Source organism: Malus domestica, chromosome 15, assembly GCF_042453785.1.
Source record: "Malus domestica chromosome 15, GDT2T_hap1".
Taxonomy (NCBI): Eukaryota; Viridiplantae; Streptophyta; class Magnoliopsida; order Rosales; family Rosaceae; genus Malus; species Malus domestica.
In genome coordinates this window covers 52,687,923-52,706,843 of record NC_091675.1, presented here as the reverse complement: position 1 = coordinate 52,706,843, position 18,921 = coordinate 52,687,923, and the positions used below count along the sequence as shown (strand labels likewise).

At 36.9% G+C, this 18,921-nt stretch overlaps 4 protein-coding genes across 5 annotated transcripts; 2 read left to right on the top strand and 2 right to left on the bottom strand.

The window, feature by feature from the left end:
• Positions 1-21: 21 nt before the first annotated feature.
• LOC103402321 (COP9 signalosome complex subunit 8-like) lies at positions 22-3,901 on the bottom strand. 2 transcript variants are annotated; one of them, XM_070813306.1, is made up of 6 exons: positions 3,723-3,901; positions 3,437-3,573; positions 3,259-3,338; positions 2,710-2,891; positions 1,060-1,167; positions 22-392 (listed from the first exon to the last, which is right to left on the bottom strand). In XM_070813306.1, the coding sequence occupies exons 2-6, from the start codon at positions 3,518-3,520 to the stop codon at positions 253-255; spliced, it is 594 nt and encodes a 197-aa protein (XP_070669407.1). In that variant the 5' UTR covers positions 3,521-3,573; positions 3,723-3,901; the 3' UTR covers positions 22-252. The 2 variants fall into 2 exon arrangements, with proteins under 2 accessions (XP_070669407.1, XP_028950320.1); XM_029094487.2 differs by lacking the exon at positions 3,723-3,901 and having other exon boundaries at positions 3,437-3,610.
• Positions 3,902-8,509: 4,608 nt separating this feature from the next.
• Positions 8,510-12,329, bottom strand: LOC103402303 (NDR1/HIN1-like protein 6). Its single transcript, XM_008341040.4, has 2 exons — positions 11,277-12,329; positions 8,510-9,129 (listed from the first exon to the last, which is right to left on the bottom strand). The coding sequence occupies exons 1-2, from the start codon at positions 11,991-11,993 to the stop codon at positions 9,043-9,045; spliced, it is 804 nt and encodes a 267-aa protein (XP_008339262.2). The 5' UTR covers positions 11,994-12,329; the 3' UTR covers positions 8,510-9,042.
• A 3,039-nt stretch (positions 12,330-15,368) lies between these two features.
• Positions 15,369-16,508, top strand: LOC139192007 (uncharacterized). Its single transcript, XM_070813054.1, has 3 exons — positions 15,369-15,413; positions 15,495-15,978; positions 16,306-16,508. The coding sequence occupies exons 1-3, from the start codon at positions 15,369-15,371 to the stop codon at positions 16,506-16,508; spliced, it is 732 nt and encodes a 243-aa protein (XP_070669155.1).
• A 1,832-nt stretch (positions 16,509-18,340) lies between these two features.
• Positions 18,341-18,815, top strand: LOC139192006 (uncharacterized). The gene is made up of 2 exons (XM_070813053.1): positions 18,341-18,631; positions 18,714-18,815. Exons 1-2 carry the CDS (start codon positions 18,341-18,343, stop codon positions 18,813-18,815), a joined length of 393 nt encoding a protein of 130 aa, XP_070669154.1.
• Positions 18,816-18,921: the final 106 nt, after the last annotated feature.

Genomic DNA, 18,921 nt, shown 5'->3' with positions numbered 1-18,921 from the left:
GACAATAAAACACAGTAAAAATGGGGGCCGATGAAAAATAACATAGTATGATGGTACGAACTTGTTTGTGCATAACCTCGGGAACCAACTATAGCCTTAGCAAAAAATATACCGACAGAGAAGACGTGCGGAAAAGTGGTTTGCACATATATAAAACCTGAAATCCTGAAATTATTTACTCACTAAATCATGATCTAAGTTGACAGCTGATCGAGAAGACGGTTCACAGCTTCGGAAACTTAGTAAACTCCTTCAATGCTCGAGATGGAATACGTATTCTGTCAAGTTCTGCAATTTACTCGCATCCAGTTTCTGCTCTGTAACAATAGGCTGCTTCTTCACGGTAAGCATTTGTGAAGCAGGGTCGACGACCCAACCTTGCTGTAGTACATCTGCATACGACAACCATATCTCAGGAGTTTGTAACATAAATGATGACGGACGGGCCTAAAGTATAAGTATGCAAATAAAGAACCAAGTCATAGCATTTATTTTTAAACATTTTAAGTCGTTATTTACGATATAACGATTCATCATCAAGTCCAGTCCTCGAAGACTTGGTAACTTTTTCATGCAAAACAACTGTTTTCGAAGCAAAAATAAGAAAATGAAGGGGAAAATGTAGTTAATAAGGGTTCCTAAATTTCTTATAAAAGACTTTTACATCAAAATTCTCATATACATAGGCAGGACACCTTTTCTTTTCTATTTTAATTTGCCATTTGTACACACCTTTTGTTCAACGACTCGCAATTGGGTTTTTGATTCTTGATATCCTTTTATGTTTGTAAATCTCAACAATTAACGCTCCCACTTGGTTTAAAGCAGCGTAACCTTTTTTTCCAGAGACCCTACTTATTCAGGATTAATAGACTTCGAAAAGGCTCATATCTCCGAAGCTGTTAAATGGTTACTTTCCCAGAGATTATTGAAGAGCAGAGATAAATCTACTATCTTTTCTGATTGGCAAGCATTAAGATTTTATTTTCATTTCTTTGAAAAGGAAACTTAACCCCGAGCAATTTGGTAACAGATAAATTTGTGACAACAGAAGCTTACAAGTTGTGGCATCATCCTCACTCATTCCCAAGAAGACAGCTGTGTCTTGGATACTTATTGTAGAATAAGCAGACTGCAGAAGCTGAAACATTTTCTTTGTGTAAAGATCTGCAGGAAGTTCAGATGACAATTAATGATGACCTTAAGTGCATAAAACGTAACAATTAGTACTCTATAAGCTCCCTCAAACACCAGAAAATAATTAATGAAATGGTCATTTGAGTGTTGATCCCATCCATCAGCAATTATCAGAAAACCATAGAGAAGTTAGAGCCTGTTTAGTAACCACAAAGAAAACCAAAGAAACCGACTACATATTTAGTTATGCAAGTCATCGGCATAGACATTTTTCCTATGGATTGAACTGGACATGACATGATACATTGAACTGGGAAATAGTGTTCAGATTGCAAAAGTATTTATAGACATATTTCTCCACCGAAGAGAGAGCACATTTCTCACTTCCAATTCCTAGATCATTACAGGAACTCTATGAAGACACAATAAACCTCATTCTGATTGTCAGATGGGTAGCTTAGCTAAAGCATCATCCGAAAGACATAATCAAACACACTAAGGACAGAAGGAAGGTCTTATTCTTCGAAGACAGCACTTTATGCATTAAAAATGTTGCATTTTAGAGAGAACCCTATGCAAGGAAATAGAATAGGCAGCAACAATATCAACTTATAATTCCAGTTATACAAATGGCATGAAAGACTTTGGCATGAAATATTGGGTAACAGGAGTTAAATAATGTTAGTGCTTTGAAAATGTAGAGAGAAGTTTGTAAATTCCCACTTTTAGCAGACAATCACCAATGCAATGAAGAGGACATCCTCCTACTAGCGCAAGGTTACCACAACAGAATCTTGATTATAACAGCGTCAATATGCATAAACGTTAAAAGTAAGACAACCAATGATACTTGAAGTCAGATTACGAGCAAAGCAACGCAAGACAGGAATACAGGATACCAAAAATTAAGATTGAAGCAGTAAAGACTGAAACTGGCAGAAATTCAGTAGACTTTTCTATCTCTTGTTAAGTTGCACAATCAAACACTGACTATTGTCCTATTTATGCTCATTACACAAAATTTAGCCTTGTAAATTAGAAATCTGTAATTTAATTAACTTGTATATAAAGTTAAATTGCAATTGCTGATCACTTGTGTAAAGTCCATAGACCTCAATTTGCTAAGTTACCACCTTAGAAAGGGGAATAAGTTACCACCTTCTTGTCCTCCCCATTTCCGTTGGAAACAATTAGGGCTTACTATTGAATGAGATCCATCCAATCTTGAATGGGCGATTGGGAATAAATCATTAGGGCTTAATGGCCATCCAATCAAAACCAATGATCGGTATTTGCAATAAGATGCTAGCCATACATCACCCAGGCCTCTTAAACCCAGTTTAGCGGCCATGCCCGAGCTTCTTTAGTAATCAATCATCAATGATAATGCACAAGGTTAAGCGTGGTTTACCAATCATCAATGAGACACTATCTACAACAACCAATTCTTCAGCATTCTTTGACTATTGAACAATATCACTCCTCTTTTGAACGCATATGCATTTTAAATTCTAAACATTATATTATCACACACGCATATAAAATACTGTTTTTCGATCTAGTAAAACTTGCCTGAAAAGGCTGCAACAAGACCTTGAGCTTCCTGACTCCAGTCATATCCCCGAATTGCTTCATACACACCCCCGTAATCCCTCACCCACAACTTCTGACCAATTTTCCAAGCAGCGATAACTTCCAGGTTGCTCTCTTTGACTGCAACAGGCATTGATTTCCAAAGAAACCGTGCACCGTTACTGCACATCACCACCCCACAGATTAAATTCTAAATAACAGAAAACCCAGCAAGGTAGAACAACAAACTCAGATTCAACACAGCATTCAGCTCCAAATACCCAAACAATATCAATAGTAAAACCCGAAATCGTAAAACAACACGTAATTAAAACCCAGAACAAAAAAAGCACTGTTTCTCTTGAAACCATCATCAGAAAAAATATATGGTAGATTGAACTCAAATACAACAAATTCATAAAAAATTAAAAATCTTCAAAAACAACTTAATAGCTTCCACGAATTATCTTTTTTGTTCTACCTAAATTTATAGAGTTATAAACAGATTTAAAAGGCAGAATAAATTAAAAATTTTAAAAAAAAACATACATATCGCCCGCGTATATGAGACCGAGAAGATGAATGGCGTAGGGCCAGTCGTCCTGAAAAGCAACGCCCTCCGCTGCGACCTGTGCAATCACAGAGAGAGAGCGCACTACGAGTGAGAATACAAACCAGAAATATTGCGGAATATAAAAATTTGGATGGTTGGGAAGCCAAATCGAACCTGAAGCATGAGCTGGTCGCAGATATCGGCGATCTTTCCATACGATTTGGAGGCTAAGGCGTCTGAAAGGGGAGAGAAATCCATGGTTGCCTGCACTCGGAAGGAGAAGGACCTCTCTGTATTTTTCGTCACTGTATCTGTATGTTTCAATATTAAACCCAGAGGGCCGGGTTGGGCCGGGTTATAACCCAATACAAGTTTTTGGAAAAATAAAATGGAGAATAAAGCGGAAATAAGAGAAAAAACAGGGATAGTGTTATAAGTAGGCAAAAGTGAGAGCGAAAACTTTTGTTAGAGGTCGAAGTGGAATGGAGGAATGTATCATACTGTTTATTTATTTTCGTAACCGTATCAGATAATGGATGCAGGTAAGAAGAGGGGAGGAAGAGTGGTATTCACTTTTTACTTTTTTTGATCTTGTGTGTTGTAATGGTCTCCCAAATTCCAATTTGGACGGTATGAGACAATGAATGCATGTAAGGCGTTGGATGAATTTTTTTGTTTTTTTTCAACAAGACTTTGGATGGTATCTCAATTTGGAGGAGAAATCAAATAGGAAAGAATCTACATCTTTTATTTTTCACTCAAACACAAGTAGATGCGGTGGCCTTTAGTAATACCCCAAATATTTTAGAAAAATGATTTGGATATTCATTTTATTGTTTATGTGGAGGAAAATTGAAAATATATCGATTTATGGTTATGAAATTCGAATGGGGAAATGTGAAATTCCGCTTTTGGATTTTATTATTATTTATGTCGTATAATTTTTCGTTAAGCGGAAAATGATAAAAATGCCCCTAGTTAGTTAAAGAAATTATGCGAGGATGTATTTTATCCTTATATGCTTCGTTGTAATTCTTGGCATATTTGGATAGAGCTCGATCCTATGAGCGCATAGGCGACAACCATCTTTGAAACATAGTTATAACGAAAGATATTTAAACGAACAAAATTAGGGGCAAAATGGTCATTTAACCATAAATTGGGAACGCTCCAGATTCACTAGAGCTGAGATTTAGTGAAGATAAGCCATGTGTGTGGCGATGAAGAGAAAATCTGACCAAGGGAGGGAAAAGAAAAGTAGGGGAAAGGAGGTAAGGGAGAAGGGAGAACCAGGCAACCTGGTTTTTCCACTTAACTCGATTCCTTGACCCGGTTCTATCTCCCCCATCCGATGTCCGTTCGAGGTGGTTACGGCGGCGCGTAGCCAGAGGGCCAATATTGTCTTTTTAAGCTAATTTCGATATTTTGAATCCATTTTTTATATGCATTTGGTATGATTCAATTGTTTGAACCTATTTTGTGAATGTTAGTCACTTGAATGATTTAGAAAATGAATTAAAAATGGATGGTGAACTACAAATGGCTTGATCTTGTTCAAGGGTACGTAGGTAGTCTAACAAGGATGTTTCAATGCAGTCACAAATTAAACGAAATAATTTTTAGTGTGGTTAATTAGAATTGTAATTCACCATTATATTTATTTTGGCCTACCTTTATGTTTGGCTTCCGAAAGAAAATTTTGGGTCATTACAAAAGGTATCAGAGTAAACGATCCTACTTACAAAATTTGCTATATTCTTGAGTTCTTATTGGTGTGAATTATGATATGCATTGTGATTGCATTATTTCATAATTCCTGTGAATAAGGTGGCATTCATGTGATTTATATGTATATATGTTTTGTGAATCACTCATGTATGTGGTTGTGAGTGCAGGTTCATGTGGATTGTGAATGCAAGTTTCTTGGATGATTTTGATAACCTGAGAGTGAAAGGGATTGTGAGGTTCCCCTGGGTTTCGATTCCTTAAACTTTCAGTGGGTGTTATATAGACAAGCTACTCATGCGGGATAGTCTTTGTGGTATAGTTGTTGGAAATGGACACTTCTGGATTGAGAGGCACTAGGAGTGAAGGGCACCATGCGCTACCTTGGGTTTAATCCCCTAAACCTCTGGAGGCCTACATGGATGGACTTGTACCATATCTCGTGGGGAAGGTACTTGGATCTGTGGTGTAGGATTAAATGGACATTCTCGTTACCCTACTTCGTATTGTTGTGGTCAGATTGAAGTGAGGGTAATCGACTGCAGGAACGGTCATCATGTTGGATTATGTTGGCACACAAGTTCTAAGAGAGAATTGTGGTGACGGTAGTGTATAGCCAATGATGGTAAGTGATTTTACCAGTGATTGTGATTGGAAGTTCCAATGATTTTGGCTAGAATTTCTGATATTTGATTTGCCAATTTTGATGGTTATGGCTTGAAATTTGACATTTGATTTTGCCAATGTTGATTATAGCCGAAATTTATGATATTGGTATTGCCAATAGTAATGGTAAGTGGTATTACCAATAATTATGTCTGGATATTCTAATGGGTGTGCCTGGAATTGCTGAAATTTATTTTACCAATGTGTGTGGCTAGAATTTCTTATTTTTATTTTGCTAATGAATGTGGCTGGATATAATTTAGGGGTGTAATATTCACACACCCCATTTTACTTCTCACACACCTTTTTAATTTTCGGCCATCGGATCGAATGAATTGAAGAAGATCAACGGACAAAAATTATCAAGGGGTGTGTGGATAGCACACCCCATAATTTATTCGTTGATTTATTTATTTTGAGCTTGAATAAAATCATAGACTGAGGTTATGATTTTATTCACTATAAATGGAATGGTGGGATTAGTTCTAAATTCCTTTTTGTTATTCGATGGTTAAAATCTCGAGGACAAGATTTATTTTAATAGGGATCGGAAGTAATACCCTGAATATTTTAGAAAAATGATGTGGATATTCATTTTATTGTTTATGTGGAGGAAAATTGAAAATAAATTGATTTATGGTTATGAAATTCGAATGGGGAAAATGTGAAATCTCGCTTATGGATTTTATTATTATTTATGTTGTATAACTTTTCGTTAAGTGGAAAATTATGAAAATGCCACTAGTTAGTTAAATGAAATTATGCGAGGATGTATTATATCCTTATATTCTTCGTCGTAATTCTTAGCATATTTGGATAGAGCTCAATCCTACGAGTGTGTAGGTGAAAACCATCTATGAAACATAGTTATAACGAAAGAGATTTAAACTACCGAAATTAGTGGCAAAATGGTCATTTGACCATAAATCTGGAATGCTCCAGATTTACTGTAGTTGAGATTTAGGGAAGCGAAGCCATGTGTATGGCGGTGTAAAGAAAATCTGACCAAGGGAGGGAAAAGAAAAGTAGGGGAAACGAGGGAAAGGAGAAGGGAGAACTGGCCAACCCGATTTCTCCACGTGACCCGGTTCCTTGATCCAGTTCTATCTCCTCCGTCTGATATCTGTTCGAGATGGTTTCGGTGCCTATGGAAAGCTCTCAGCGAGACCAACGTCTCTGTGGTGTTAGATTTCTAAATTTCTAATGATATGTAGAACTAGTGATATGTAAAGGGGAATTGGAGTACTACTTAGTGATATGTAAAGGGGAATTGGAGTACTACTTAGTGATATGTAAAGGGGAATTGGACTTCGGCCCAAGTTGTTTCTCTCATTGATACCTACTTGTTTGTACAATTTGTAATTTTTAAAGTTGGTCGGAAAATGGGGTTTCCGTTCGCCGGAAACTGCCACTTGGGCGGCCCGTGACCAGAGGGTCGATGCTGTCTTTTTAAGCTAATTTCAATATTCTGAATCCATTTTTGATATGCATGTGGTATGATTCAATTGTTTGAACCTAGTTTGTGAATGTTAATAACTTGAATGATTTAGAAAATGGATTAAAAATGGATGGTGAACTACGAATAGCTTGATCTCGTTCGAGGGTACGTAGGCAATCTAACAAGGACGTTAGATGCAGCCACAGATTAAACCAAATAATTTTTAGTGTGGTTAATTAGAATTGTAATTAACCATTATATTTATTTTGGCCTACCTTTGTGTTTGGCTTCCAAAAAAAAAAATTGGGTCGTTACACCTTTGTTGAAAAATAGATTAATCACGTCTAATCAGAGAGTGCCACATAATTATGAGCTCAAACGAAATTACCCTTGACAAGGTGAGCCGATCATAATCTCAATTCTAAAGTTAAGCAGACCAGCCCGTTGAAGAATGGCAAAAGCTCTTCGCAGCTCATCCCGGAGAGCAAACGACCTCCAAAAGCAGAGGCTCTACCGAGTCTCAAATAAGGTCTCAAATAAGGTCAAGTACTTTCATGCCCGACTCCATGTTTATTAAGTTTAGCTCTTGCATGCCTAAGTCCTGGACTAGGTCAACGATCTCCAAAAGACTTATGGACTTCTTTCCCTATAGATAATCAAAGTCCCACGAGAAAACTGGTAATCATAAATTTAATTCAGAACTCCCTAGTTTCTCTCGAACACTTTCTTACTTAGGCATCAAAGGCATTTTAGCAAACACAACAGTATTAATCACTCGATAATAAGGTGTCGTCTTTTTTGCATGTTTTCTAGTTAATCTGCTTGGACAAGAATTTGCATCCACAATAGCCATTATTTAGGCAGCTTTTTATTCAAAATTGTCCTTGAGATTGTCCACCATCAATTATATAGAAATCTCCGTTAAATTAAAAGTATTTTTGTCCAATCAACTCATCTTAAACTGGTGATTTCTTTAATTTAACGAAAAATTTTCACAGGAAAAGCGAAATGATTTGACGGTGGACAATTTTAAAGACTACTTTTATCAATTTTAAATCTCAAAGATCAAAATGAAGAGTTACCATTTCAATCATTTTGGCTAAAAAGCGTTATTTAAGCTTATAGTTCAATTTAGTAGGGGTGAACGTTTTCAAATGTTTGTGTTTTTTTGATGGTGTGTAATACGGCTACAATATGTGAAACCCAAAAACTAAAAACACAAAGTAGATATATAAATATAGGGGTGTGATATTCACACACCCCATTTTACTTCTCACACACATTTTTAATTTTCGGCCATCGGATTGGATGGATTGAAGAAGATCAACGGACAAAATTTATCAAGAATGTGTGAGAATTAAAATAGAGTGTGTAGATAGCACACCCCATAAATATAATGCGAGAGAAAACTAAGCAACTGGACGTAAATTCTAAATTGCATTACAAAAGGCGCTACTTTTTACACTTCTACAGCGGTTAGCAGCTTTAATTACCCTCCAAAAACTCCAACTCATGAAAAACCCAACGCCTAAAAATTGGCCAAAATCTTTGATTAGAGAAACCTTTTCCTTCCTCTTTTGCTATTTAACTCTTTACTACTTCTCCATTCACTTGGCTCTTGTGGACGAGAAATTTTCATTGTGCCGGAAACATAACCCGATATACCAAATGTCATAATACAATTGATTGAAAGCTTAAAAAAAAATCCCAACCAATGGTATTACAACACTTGGTGTACCAAATCGTGTTCCCGACCGACTGAAAAACCTCCCGTTGTTGAGGGGGTTTTTTTCTCTTTCTTTTTTTTCACCCCTCCTTACTTTTTACCTTTTTTTTCTTTGTTACTTCATTTCTCTCCCAATTTGAAGAGGGAAAATTACAAGTGAAACAAAAAATAACCGACTCAAAGTTACCGACTAGAAAGTAGTTAAGTGAGCAGGGGAGGAGTGTGTCACACACTCAATCCATCAAATCCGCACTGCTTGTATGAAAGAGACTGCTTCCTTGGACTTATGACAATCGCACAGTCCACCGACACCTGCATATCCCCACCATCACCTCACACTTTTAGCCTTTGGCTCCAACCAAACAAAACAAGGACAAGAAAAGAAAATTCAAAAAGAGAATCATAACAAATAAGTCCCAAGTCCCTCGATCCAACCAATATCGTAGATTGCACTGAGTTCATCGGACAATGAACGCTCGATCACATTACATTCACAACTCAATCAACACTTAGATGCGTTAATTTCATTCTTCAAATACCGCGATCAATAAACAATGATACTCTGCGACATCATGTGATATAGAACTTTAGACTACGTCCAAAGTCCCTCAATGCAATCAGTATTGTAGATTGAATCGAGTTCATCGGACAAAAAGCCCTCGATCATATGCATTCACAACTCAATCAACACTTAGTGGCATTAAATTCACCATACGAACACCGTGATCAGTAAACAACAACAATACGTTGCGAAATCATGTGATATAGGACTTTAGACTAAGTATAAATAAAAAAAAACGTCGTATGGACTCTCGGGTTGGTCGGAGCATAAGGGCACGTTAAGTTAAGATTTCTTCGTGCCTAAGTAGTACTAGTGATATGTAAAGGGGCATTTGATTCTCTCTTTGTATACCTAAGACCACGACCAAAAAACAAAAGAGAAGGGAAGAATCCATGAGGAAGGTATCCAACCTGGCATCTAATTTAAAACCCATAAAGTTTTTCATTTTTTAATTCAGATAATTCTAGATTTTATATTCCACATCACCTCCCCTAGTTGTCCTAATGCAGCACATACATTTGGGCCCACCCGTATGGCCCACAGAAAGCCCTGCTCACATGGCGGACCCCGATAGCTTTTTAGTTTTTACTCCCCCGGGAAAAGGCAAATTAGTTTAGTCCTAGTCAATAATCCACTCACACACATATAAACAACCATATCGCTACGAAAGTGATTTTCGTACCCTCGTTTTTTCTCGTATACGTAACTGAATTACCTAAGAGAAATGTTAAATGGATTCTCTTAAAGTGAAACTATTCATAAATTCTCTGCAAATATTTTTGACATAAGAATTGACGTTAAATTGTGAGGCGACAGAAAATTTCATAAAAACTCTGGCTTTAGAGAGGCCACTTAGCATTTCTCTATAAACAAATGGCACAAATATAAAATGGGACACCGACCCAAATATCCAGGAACATGCTCACTCAAACCAAAAACCAAAAACCAAATGGCACGCCTAACTCTAAGTTCCAACCACATGGACACATCGGCAACATTCACATATTGATACTAATACTAACTAATAGACAATGACATTAAAGATTGAAGCACAAAAGTGCATGTGATAATTAGAGATTGATATAAAAGACTCTAATTTACGAGAATGAAAATTGAACTTTGGTGCAAGAAAATAAACACGTGACATGCCAACGATCCTAACTTACATTTATGCAATGTATGGTTATAAGAGAGAATCGAACCTGGATGTAGGAAAATAGAGACGTTAACATGACCAACTAATATATGCACACAATTTACGGTTAATCAAAAGTAGAAGGCTTGTTGGCATGTAGCCTCCTTATATTGTAGAAAGTCAAGCTTTATTGCCATTTCTCTCTAAGCTTACCTTTTCACATATGCTTTTTCTAACAAATCCCGATCACACAATTACTTTACCAATTTACCAATCTAACAAAGAGGAGACGAATTCTGGAAACATCCATATCTGGCCAAATTACCAAAACAAGCTCCTTCTTTCAAAAATTGCAAACAAAGTAAAATGTGATTTGGAATTTTGGACCCAACCCAAGAACATCAGAGGCGAAAGTTTAAAATTCAGAGAAATGGAAGGGCAAGAATGCAAAAAAGCGAAAAGAATATCCGCTTCCCAACACACAAAAAAACCTATTTGGGTCTGCCAATCATAATATCATCAATTTATCAGAGACAAATTAAAAAATTGGATGCCTTTGTAAAATAAAATTTTAATAGGACCGGATTGAAAAAGCAGAGTGAGTGTGACAGACAGAAGATAGTTGGTTTTTTCCGTGAGTTCTGTGATTTTCTTAGTAGCCAAACAAGATTTAAGGGAAGATTGGGAACTGGGTTTTAATCTAGGAAGCAAAATTGCATTTGGGTAACGAGAAAATTTCGAGTTGAGTGAGAAATTACCGACCTGAACGCCTGGGGAATCGAAGTTTAAGACGCGGATCTTGGCGCCAACGTCACCCAAGACCCTGAGCTCGACTCGGTCGTTGAGTGAAGCGTCTCGAACTAAATCGGTGGCGTCGGCTTGGAGCAAATTGACCCGATCGACGGCGATGGTGGCGACGACTTGGCGGACAGTGTGGGCGTCCTGGTAGAAGCCGGGGATGGAGGCCTTGCCCAATGGGATCCCGCGGTACATGACAGTGAACCTGGACTCGCCGTACTTGATCCCGACCTTGTTGGGGTTAGCGGCGGAGAAGAGCATGCGAATGTTGAGGGAGAGGGAGGCGGAGGTAGGGTTTTGGTTGGGGTCGGCGGTTGGGGTGGGATTGGGTGAGTTGATGCCCATGTACTGGACGCCCACTTGCTGGAGATCGAACTGCGGCTTCTTCGGCTTGAGGGCGAGGACGATGACGAGGACGACGGCGAGGACGAGGAGGGCTAGGAAGGAGAAGAGTAAGAAGAGGCAGCAGCAGCAGCCCTTGAAGGAAGCGGAGGAGGAGGAGGATGAGGAGGTCGTGGGATAGTAGTGGCGGTGGTTGCTGCTGTTGTGGGGGTGAGAAGAGGAGGAGGGCGACGGCGGCTGTCGTGGCGGTGGGGCACGGGGTCTGTGGTCGCCGTTTGCGGTTGCGTTTCCGTTTGGGATTGGGTTCCGGTTCGGGTTTGGGTTGGCTGTTGATGTCATTCTTTCGGCTGCTTACTCACACACTCTCTCAACTCTCTCTCCCTCTCTTCTGTGAGAGTGTGTGTGGCCTCAGTTTCTTCTTTCTTCTACAGTGTTTGTTGCTTGATATTGAAGAGAGGAGAGAGAGGGAGGAGAGAGAGAGAGAGAGCCGCTTTTGGTGACTTTGCTTGAGAGAGAAATCAAAGGGGCACGTAATTGCTTTGATGGTGGGGATTACTGTTGCAGGACGTACTCTACTTTTTTGTATTTTGTTTTTGGTACTATTTTATGAAAAATACTTATCCGTTGATTTATATAATTTTGTTTTCATAATTTATAAAACTTCATGTTTTTTATTTAAAATATATTACATTATAAATTATTATATAAATATTGTGAATAAAAAAAAATCAGTTAAAACTAAGATTGTTTAGTTATTAAATTGTATATAAATAGATGAATGAAATTGACAAAAGTATTATCTGTTAGATTTATCCAATATAAATCAACCTTTAAGTAGTCTATAAGAATGTAATATTGGAGAATAATGTTGAATGTGATTTGATTTGATGGAATCCTTAATTGAATATGATTATGATACTTGACTTAGAGGCTAAGAAAGTAAGTTTAGGTTTATGAAAATCCTAGCTTTTAGCTTATATAAACACCGGTCCATATAAGCACTAAAACACACAACATAATACTTCCCATAGAGTAGTTGTATTCGGCTAGGTGTTTATAGAAGATCTTGGTGTTGCCGTGCCCTGCTTCTTTTCGTGTTTGACTTCCATGGCCGTTGTTGGAATCATGTCAGTCACTTCTTTGTTTGTGTTTTAATTGTATAACCTTATAAGGCTAACATTGTCAACCGTATATGTATTTGCTATAATACAATGACTTTATTTTTAATTTAATTTTTGCATAGATAATCTTTATAAAGTGATTCATAATATGAACGGTTCTGATCATAAGCACAAAATTATGTGACTCAGAACACAAAATGTTTGAGTATGAGCTCTTACTTATCTGTAGATAGCCAAGTATTATTTTTATTTTATTTTAATTTATTTCATTACTATAAAATCACATTTAATTGAAAAAAATAGAACCTTATTTCTTCGCTCTTTAGATAATCTTTGCTCCTTTGCAATGAAAGTTGTACACTTGAAGATTATTTATTGTCCATATAAAAGCATTTATTTTATAAAGAAAAATTCAGACATTTTTTTTGTGGTTCCTTGCTGACATGATACTTTCAATGTAATATTTGTGGTGAAAAAGTTAATTTCTTAGGCGAAGCCTCATAATGAACTAGTAATAATGTGGTTTAAATTTGTTTATGGCAAGAATCGAATCTAAAATCTCTCACTTACAATTAATTAAACCCTTGTGTGAGTCCTATTAGCAATTGAAGTCCAAACCAAAATTTATTTTTGAATGTCAGAAAGTTTCAATCTAGTAAACTTGTAAATGAATCATATATTTAGACACAAGATGAATCAATAATTTATCATAATTTTTCTAATCAATCTACTTCTGGATTGACTCATGCGATAGAGCCAAGATACTTTAATTTCTTACATTTTTTAAAACATGTATTATTATGTAATGTATGGTTATTACAAACTCACCTGACTATCACGTGAAAACATTAAATTCGACATTTCAATTCAGAGTATATCTAATGTTTGCTTTGGTGATTTTATCCCGTGAAAATTTAGTGGACGACCTCTTTTTTCTCCTCCGTCACCTGCTGATGGTTGCTTCCTTCTGTTCTTGAAATATTGAATATTCAAATGGTGAATGTGTTTGTATTAGGAAATGAAGGTGTCGTTTTGTACTTTAGTAAAAGGAAGGTGTGTTTCTTAAAAATAAAAAATTGTTCCAGCAAGGAAATTTACTTTGATATCAAAAAAGAAAAAAATTCAATTACATTTAGATTTAGGATATACAATTGCCGTGGGGTCCACCGCCAAGCGATGGAGGAGAAGAAATGGGAAGGCCACTAAGTTTCTACGTGATCCATCATCAAATAAAACTTAAGATGTAATTTAGATTGAAATAACGCATTTGACATTTTCACGTGATAGTCAATAAAAGTTGAATTTGAACTTCAATTGCTAATAGAACTTATCACGGAATTTACTTAACAATTTTTCATCACAAGGATCAAACATTAAAAGTACCATGTCACCACATACACCACTAAAAAAAAAGTTAACTTTTATTTTTTATTTGTTTGTGTATAAAAATACATGTTGTTCATATTACCTTGCTACGAAAGATTTTTCGATGCCAATAGCATTATACAACTCTGTGTTTATGTTCCTTGTTTAGTGAGCAATGTGATGAAAAAGATAGATTAGTATGAATCTAATTCTAATTAATATTTTCAAAGGGTGGTACTATCCACACTTTTAATGAATCTAATTCTAATTAATATTAGTAAAAGGTAAAAGTGAGTGTGTGAATAGCATCACCAGTTTTCAAATAAGGGGTCCCTAGCAACAAGGATTTGAATTGCTTATATTAATGGAATTGTGTTTTATTAAGTGATATAAATTATTTGTTGTTTCTTGGCAGAGAAGTTACCTCATTTGAGAATACCTTATTTTAAGTGATTTGGTTTGTTTCTTATTAAGTGATATAGAGCTTGGCATCATGTCTTGGAAGTTGTCGATGGAACTACGAAGATAACAAATATTTGGGCGTTGCACACGTGTGAATCTTTTACACTGAAATTCTATGTGGTTAGGTCATCTCCAATCGATGGTTGGCCAAAGGACTTATTTTAGCCCTCTGGCCCCTCCAAGATTCTCCAATATATTAATATTTTAATGAAAAGTACAAGGCCATATTTGCCTCCGTCTCCAACCGAGGGCCAGAGGGCCAAATGACTCGTTTTAGCCCTTTCACAAAAAACCGTCTCCAACCGAAGGCCAAAGGGCCATAGGGCCAAACATAATTTATTATTTAAAAACTACAACTTAAATTCAAATCCAACGGCTAAGTGATGTCAGCTAGCCGTTGGATTTGAATTTTTTTTTGCTATAAATAGGGTGGATATTGGGATATAATTCACACAACTTTGAATTCAATCTATTTAAATTCAATCTCTTCCAATTTAATCTCTTTCAATTCAAGTTTGCAATGAATTCCAACTTTGGATCCTCTTCAAATTCCAACTGGGGGTCCTCATCCAATTCCAAAAGAGAAGCAAAATGGGCGCAAATGAGACGAGAAGATGAGGAGTCTGATGAAGAAGTTCAAGTAAAGCGCAACAAACAAAACATAGTAGCAGCCATGGCTGCGGTCATGGTGTGTCAGCCAACTGAGGAACAAACTCAATGGGGTGGCTCTATTGCTGGTCGCTCTTACAAACCACGAAACAGAGCGATGACGCATGCCAATTTGATGAACAACTACTTCAACCCCAACTCGGTGTACATAAAAGAGGATTTCAGACGTCGCTTCCGGATGAGGGGTCATGTCTTCGAGCGTTTACTTTGTGATGTATAGCAGGTCAATCCGTACTTTCGACAGAAGCGGGATAGAGCAGGCCGCCCTAGTTTCTCACTTTATCAGAAGGTTATTGTTGCACTCCAAATGATAGCCTATGGCTCCCCAGCTAATTCGATGGATGAAACTCATGGTATGTCTAAGTCTACATGCCTTGATACTCTTGAAGAGTTTTGTGACACAATTGTTCAGCTTTACAAAGATGAGTACCTCCGCGAGCCAAATCAAGAAGATCTGAATCGGCTCATTCGCAAAGCTGAAGACCGTGGGTTTCCGGGCATGATAGGGTCATTAGACTGCATGCATTGGGATTGGAAGAACTGTCCCACCGGATGGCAAAAAGGCTTTAGCGGAAGGTCGAGAAAGCCAACTGTTGTGTTAGAGGCGGTTGCCTCATATGACACATGGATTTGGCATGCTTTCTTTGGAGTCCCTGGATCCATTACAATTCATGGGCATTCACCCCTCTTTAATAACTTGACGGAAGGTAAAACACCTCAACTTGACTACTACATCAATGGTCGTCAATACAAAATAGGGTATTACTTGGCAGATGACATCTACCCAAAGTGGGCGACACTTGTCCAAGCAATTCTAAACCCTAGGAATGACGCGGAAAAGTTGTTTACTAAACCCTAGGAATGAGGCGGAAAAGTTGTTTACCTTACACCAAGAGGCATATCAGAAAGATGTTAAGACAGCTTTTGGAATTCTACAATCACGGTGGAAGATCATAGCGAATCAGCAAGATGGTGGAGTCGAGAAAATTTGGACTCTATCATGATGTCTTGCATCATAATACACAATATGATAGTGGAGGATGAGCGAGATGGGTATATTGATGGAGAGTCCGATGACGACCAAGAAGATCCAAATAGGTCAAGAATGGCTCGTGAAAAAATATATGATAAGCCTAATTTGCCTTTCAATCCAAGAACTTGTAGTATCTCTATAGATGAGTACATGAGGTGTTATAGAATGATACGTTCTTGTGCCACAAACAAGTACCTACAATAAGATCATGTTGCACATCTTTGGGCCCAAAGAAGCATGGAGTAGGCATTTCCGTTTTATGTTTTTAAATGTTTTTAAAAATGTTGTTTAAGTTTCATGTTGTATAATTTTTATGTTGGTTAATGTTATTTAATGTTGTTTCATATTGTTTAATGTTATTTCGTGTTACTTAATTTAATTTAATGTTGTATAATGGCTTAGGAAGTTATAGGAAAAAAATAGAATTTAAAAAAAATATGAAACAAATTTTGTGAAATAGAAGTTATAGGAAAAAATGGAATTTAAAAAAAATATGAAACAAATTTTGTGAAATAGAAGTTATAGGAAAAAAATGGAATTTAAAAAAAAAAAATGAAATAAATTTTGTGAAATAGAAGTTATAGGAAAAAATAGAAGTTATATGAAAAATTTTGTAAATAAAAAATAATAATAAAACTGTAAAAAATAAATAAATAACAAATGCAACGGCTACTAGCCGTTGCATTTGAATTTTTTCTTAAGAAATCATGTCGGTTATAACCGACAGAAATAACAAAACATTAAAAAAAAATAGCCAACCCCGGGCTGGCACAACCCTCTCCGATTCCGTGGGGCCCTCCCAGATTCCAGAGCCCTCTGGCCTAGCCCTCGGTTGGAGACGATTTTCGGGCTATTTTCGACTTTCTGGCCCTCTGGACCTCTGGACCCTTCGGTTGGAGATGACCTTAGAGTTCTGGATCTGCTACTGCTTTTTTGATGGGTGGTTTCCATTCTTTTGTAAGGTAGCCATAAGCACCTAAAAAGATCTAAAAATTTTCCTTTTCATGCAGAAATGTTCAAGACATTGAAGTGGGATGGATTGTTACATGAATTTGTATGCTTATCCTAAATTACTATTTATTTAAATCATATTTTGTTTATATGACATGATTATTGATTATTAGATTATTATTAAATGTTGATTAACGTGTTTATTTTTTATTATTGACACATCCCATGTTTTGCAAATGTGATCTAAAAATGTAGTAAGACTATCTCCCCTCCAAATTCCCGTCCCTTCTCGTCCCCTTCCTATTTAAACGGTCACGATTAAGCCACACCACATCTTGTGTTGACTTTTTTATAGAGAGAGAAAGACAAAGAGGAAAGTGAAAAAAAAAGGAGGGGAGGATATCCTACCTCCTTAAAAATTGGGCTACCTGCATTACTCTAATAAGACTCACTCCAACCCTGCCTTATAACCTAAAATTCTCTTCTTTTTTTCCCCCAAAACCCAACCCAACCCAAATGCCTAAAACTAACCTAAAACCTAAAACTTATTCTGAGGCCAAATACCGGCCCAACTTTAGGCCACAAAGCAAAGTGGACCCAGCAAATGAGATTGAAATCGGGGCTGTGAAGCTCACTGCCCAAAACCTAAACGCCTATGTGCTACACGCGCTAGGCTTTTTATGCAGCCCAACCAACCCACGTGGGGTTGTTCCCCCGGGTGTCAGACAATTATGTAGCCCAACGACTACTTTTCTTCATCCAACAACTAGATTTAAATGGGCCGTTGGTTAATCTAACGGTCCAGGTTCAAATTTTTTTTAGTTTTATATTTATATATTTATTGAATCTAACGACTTAGATCGAATAAAATCAAACCTAATGGTAAAAAATATATATATATCTAACGGTCCAAATTTAAATCCAACGGCTAAAATAATTTAAAAAGTTTATTTAACTCAAAATTCAACCAAAAACTCTATAAATACCTATGTATTTGTTCAAACATCCACACAAAACTCACTTTTCTCGTACAATTCTTCCAATTTTTCTTTATACCATTTCTTCTCATTTCCAAAATTTTCAAGATGGCAAAAGAGCATGTTAGAGGTCGTAATTGGACCTTTGACAAAGATATTGCTTTATGTTCGGCAAAGATTTCTGTTAGCGAAGATGGTGCCGTTGTCACAAATCAAAATAGAAAGATTTTATGGTGTAAAATCATTGATAAGTTCCATGAAAACTCCAACACCGGTCGAAGGGAAGCTGGTGGTGTTTATGATCGGTGGAAGATTATTAACAAAGCGTACACTTTGTGGAAGGGAAACTTGGAGAGAGCCATGGTTGACATGCCTAGTGGCAGGGGTGCCTCAGAAATTGTAAGTTTCTTTGTTGATATTTTATTTGTCATGTACATAATATTATTTTTCAACTAATTGTTTTTACGTATTTGATGTATAGGGTGACAAAGCAATGACAATTTACAAGACAAGAACTACACTAAAAAATCAAGCTTTTAAGTTGCATCATACTTGGAACGTCCTCAAAGATTGTCTGAGGTAGGGAACCGATGCGGACCAACAATGGGGAAGATCATTTCATAGTGAAGCCCCGCCCCCAAATGATTTGAATGAAGGTGCGAACGAAAGTGTCAATGAAGGTGTCCAAC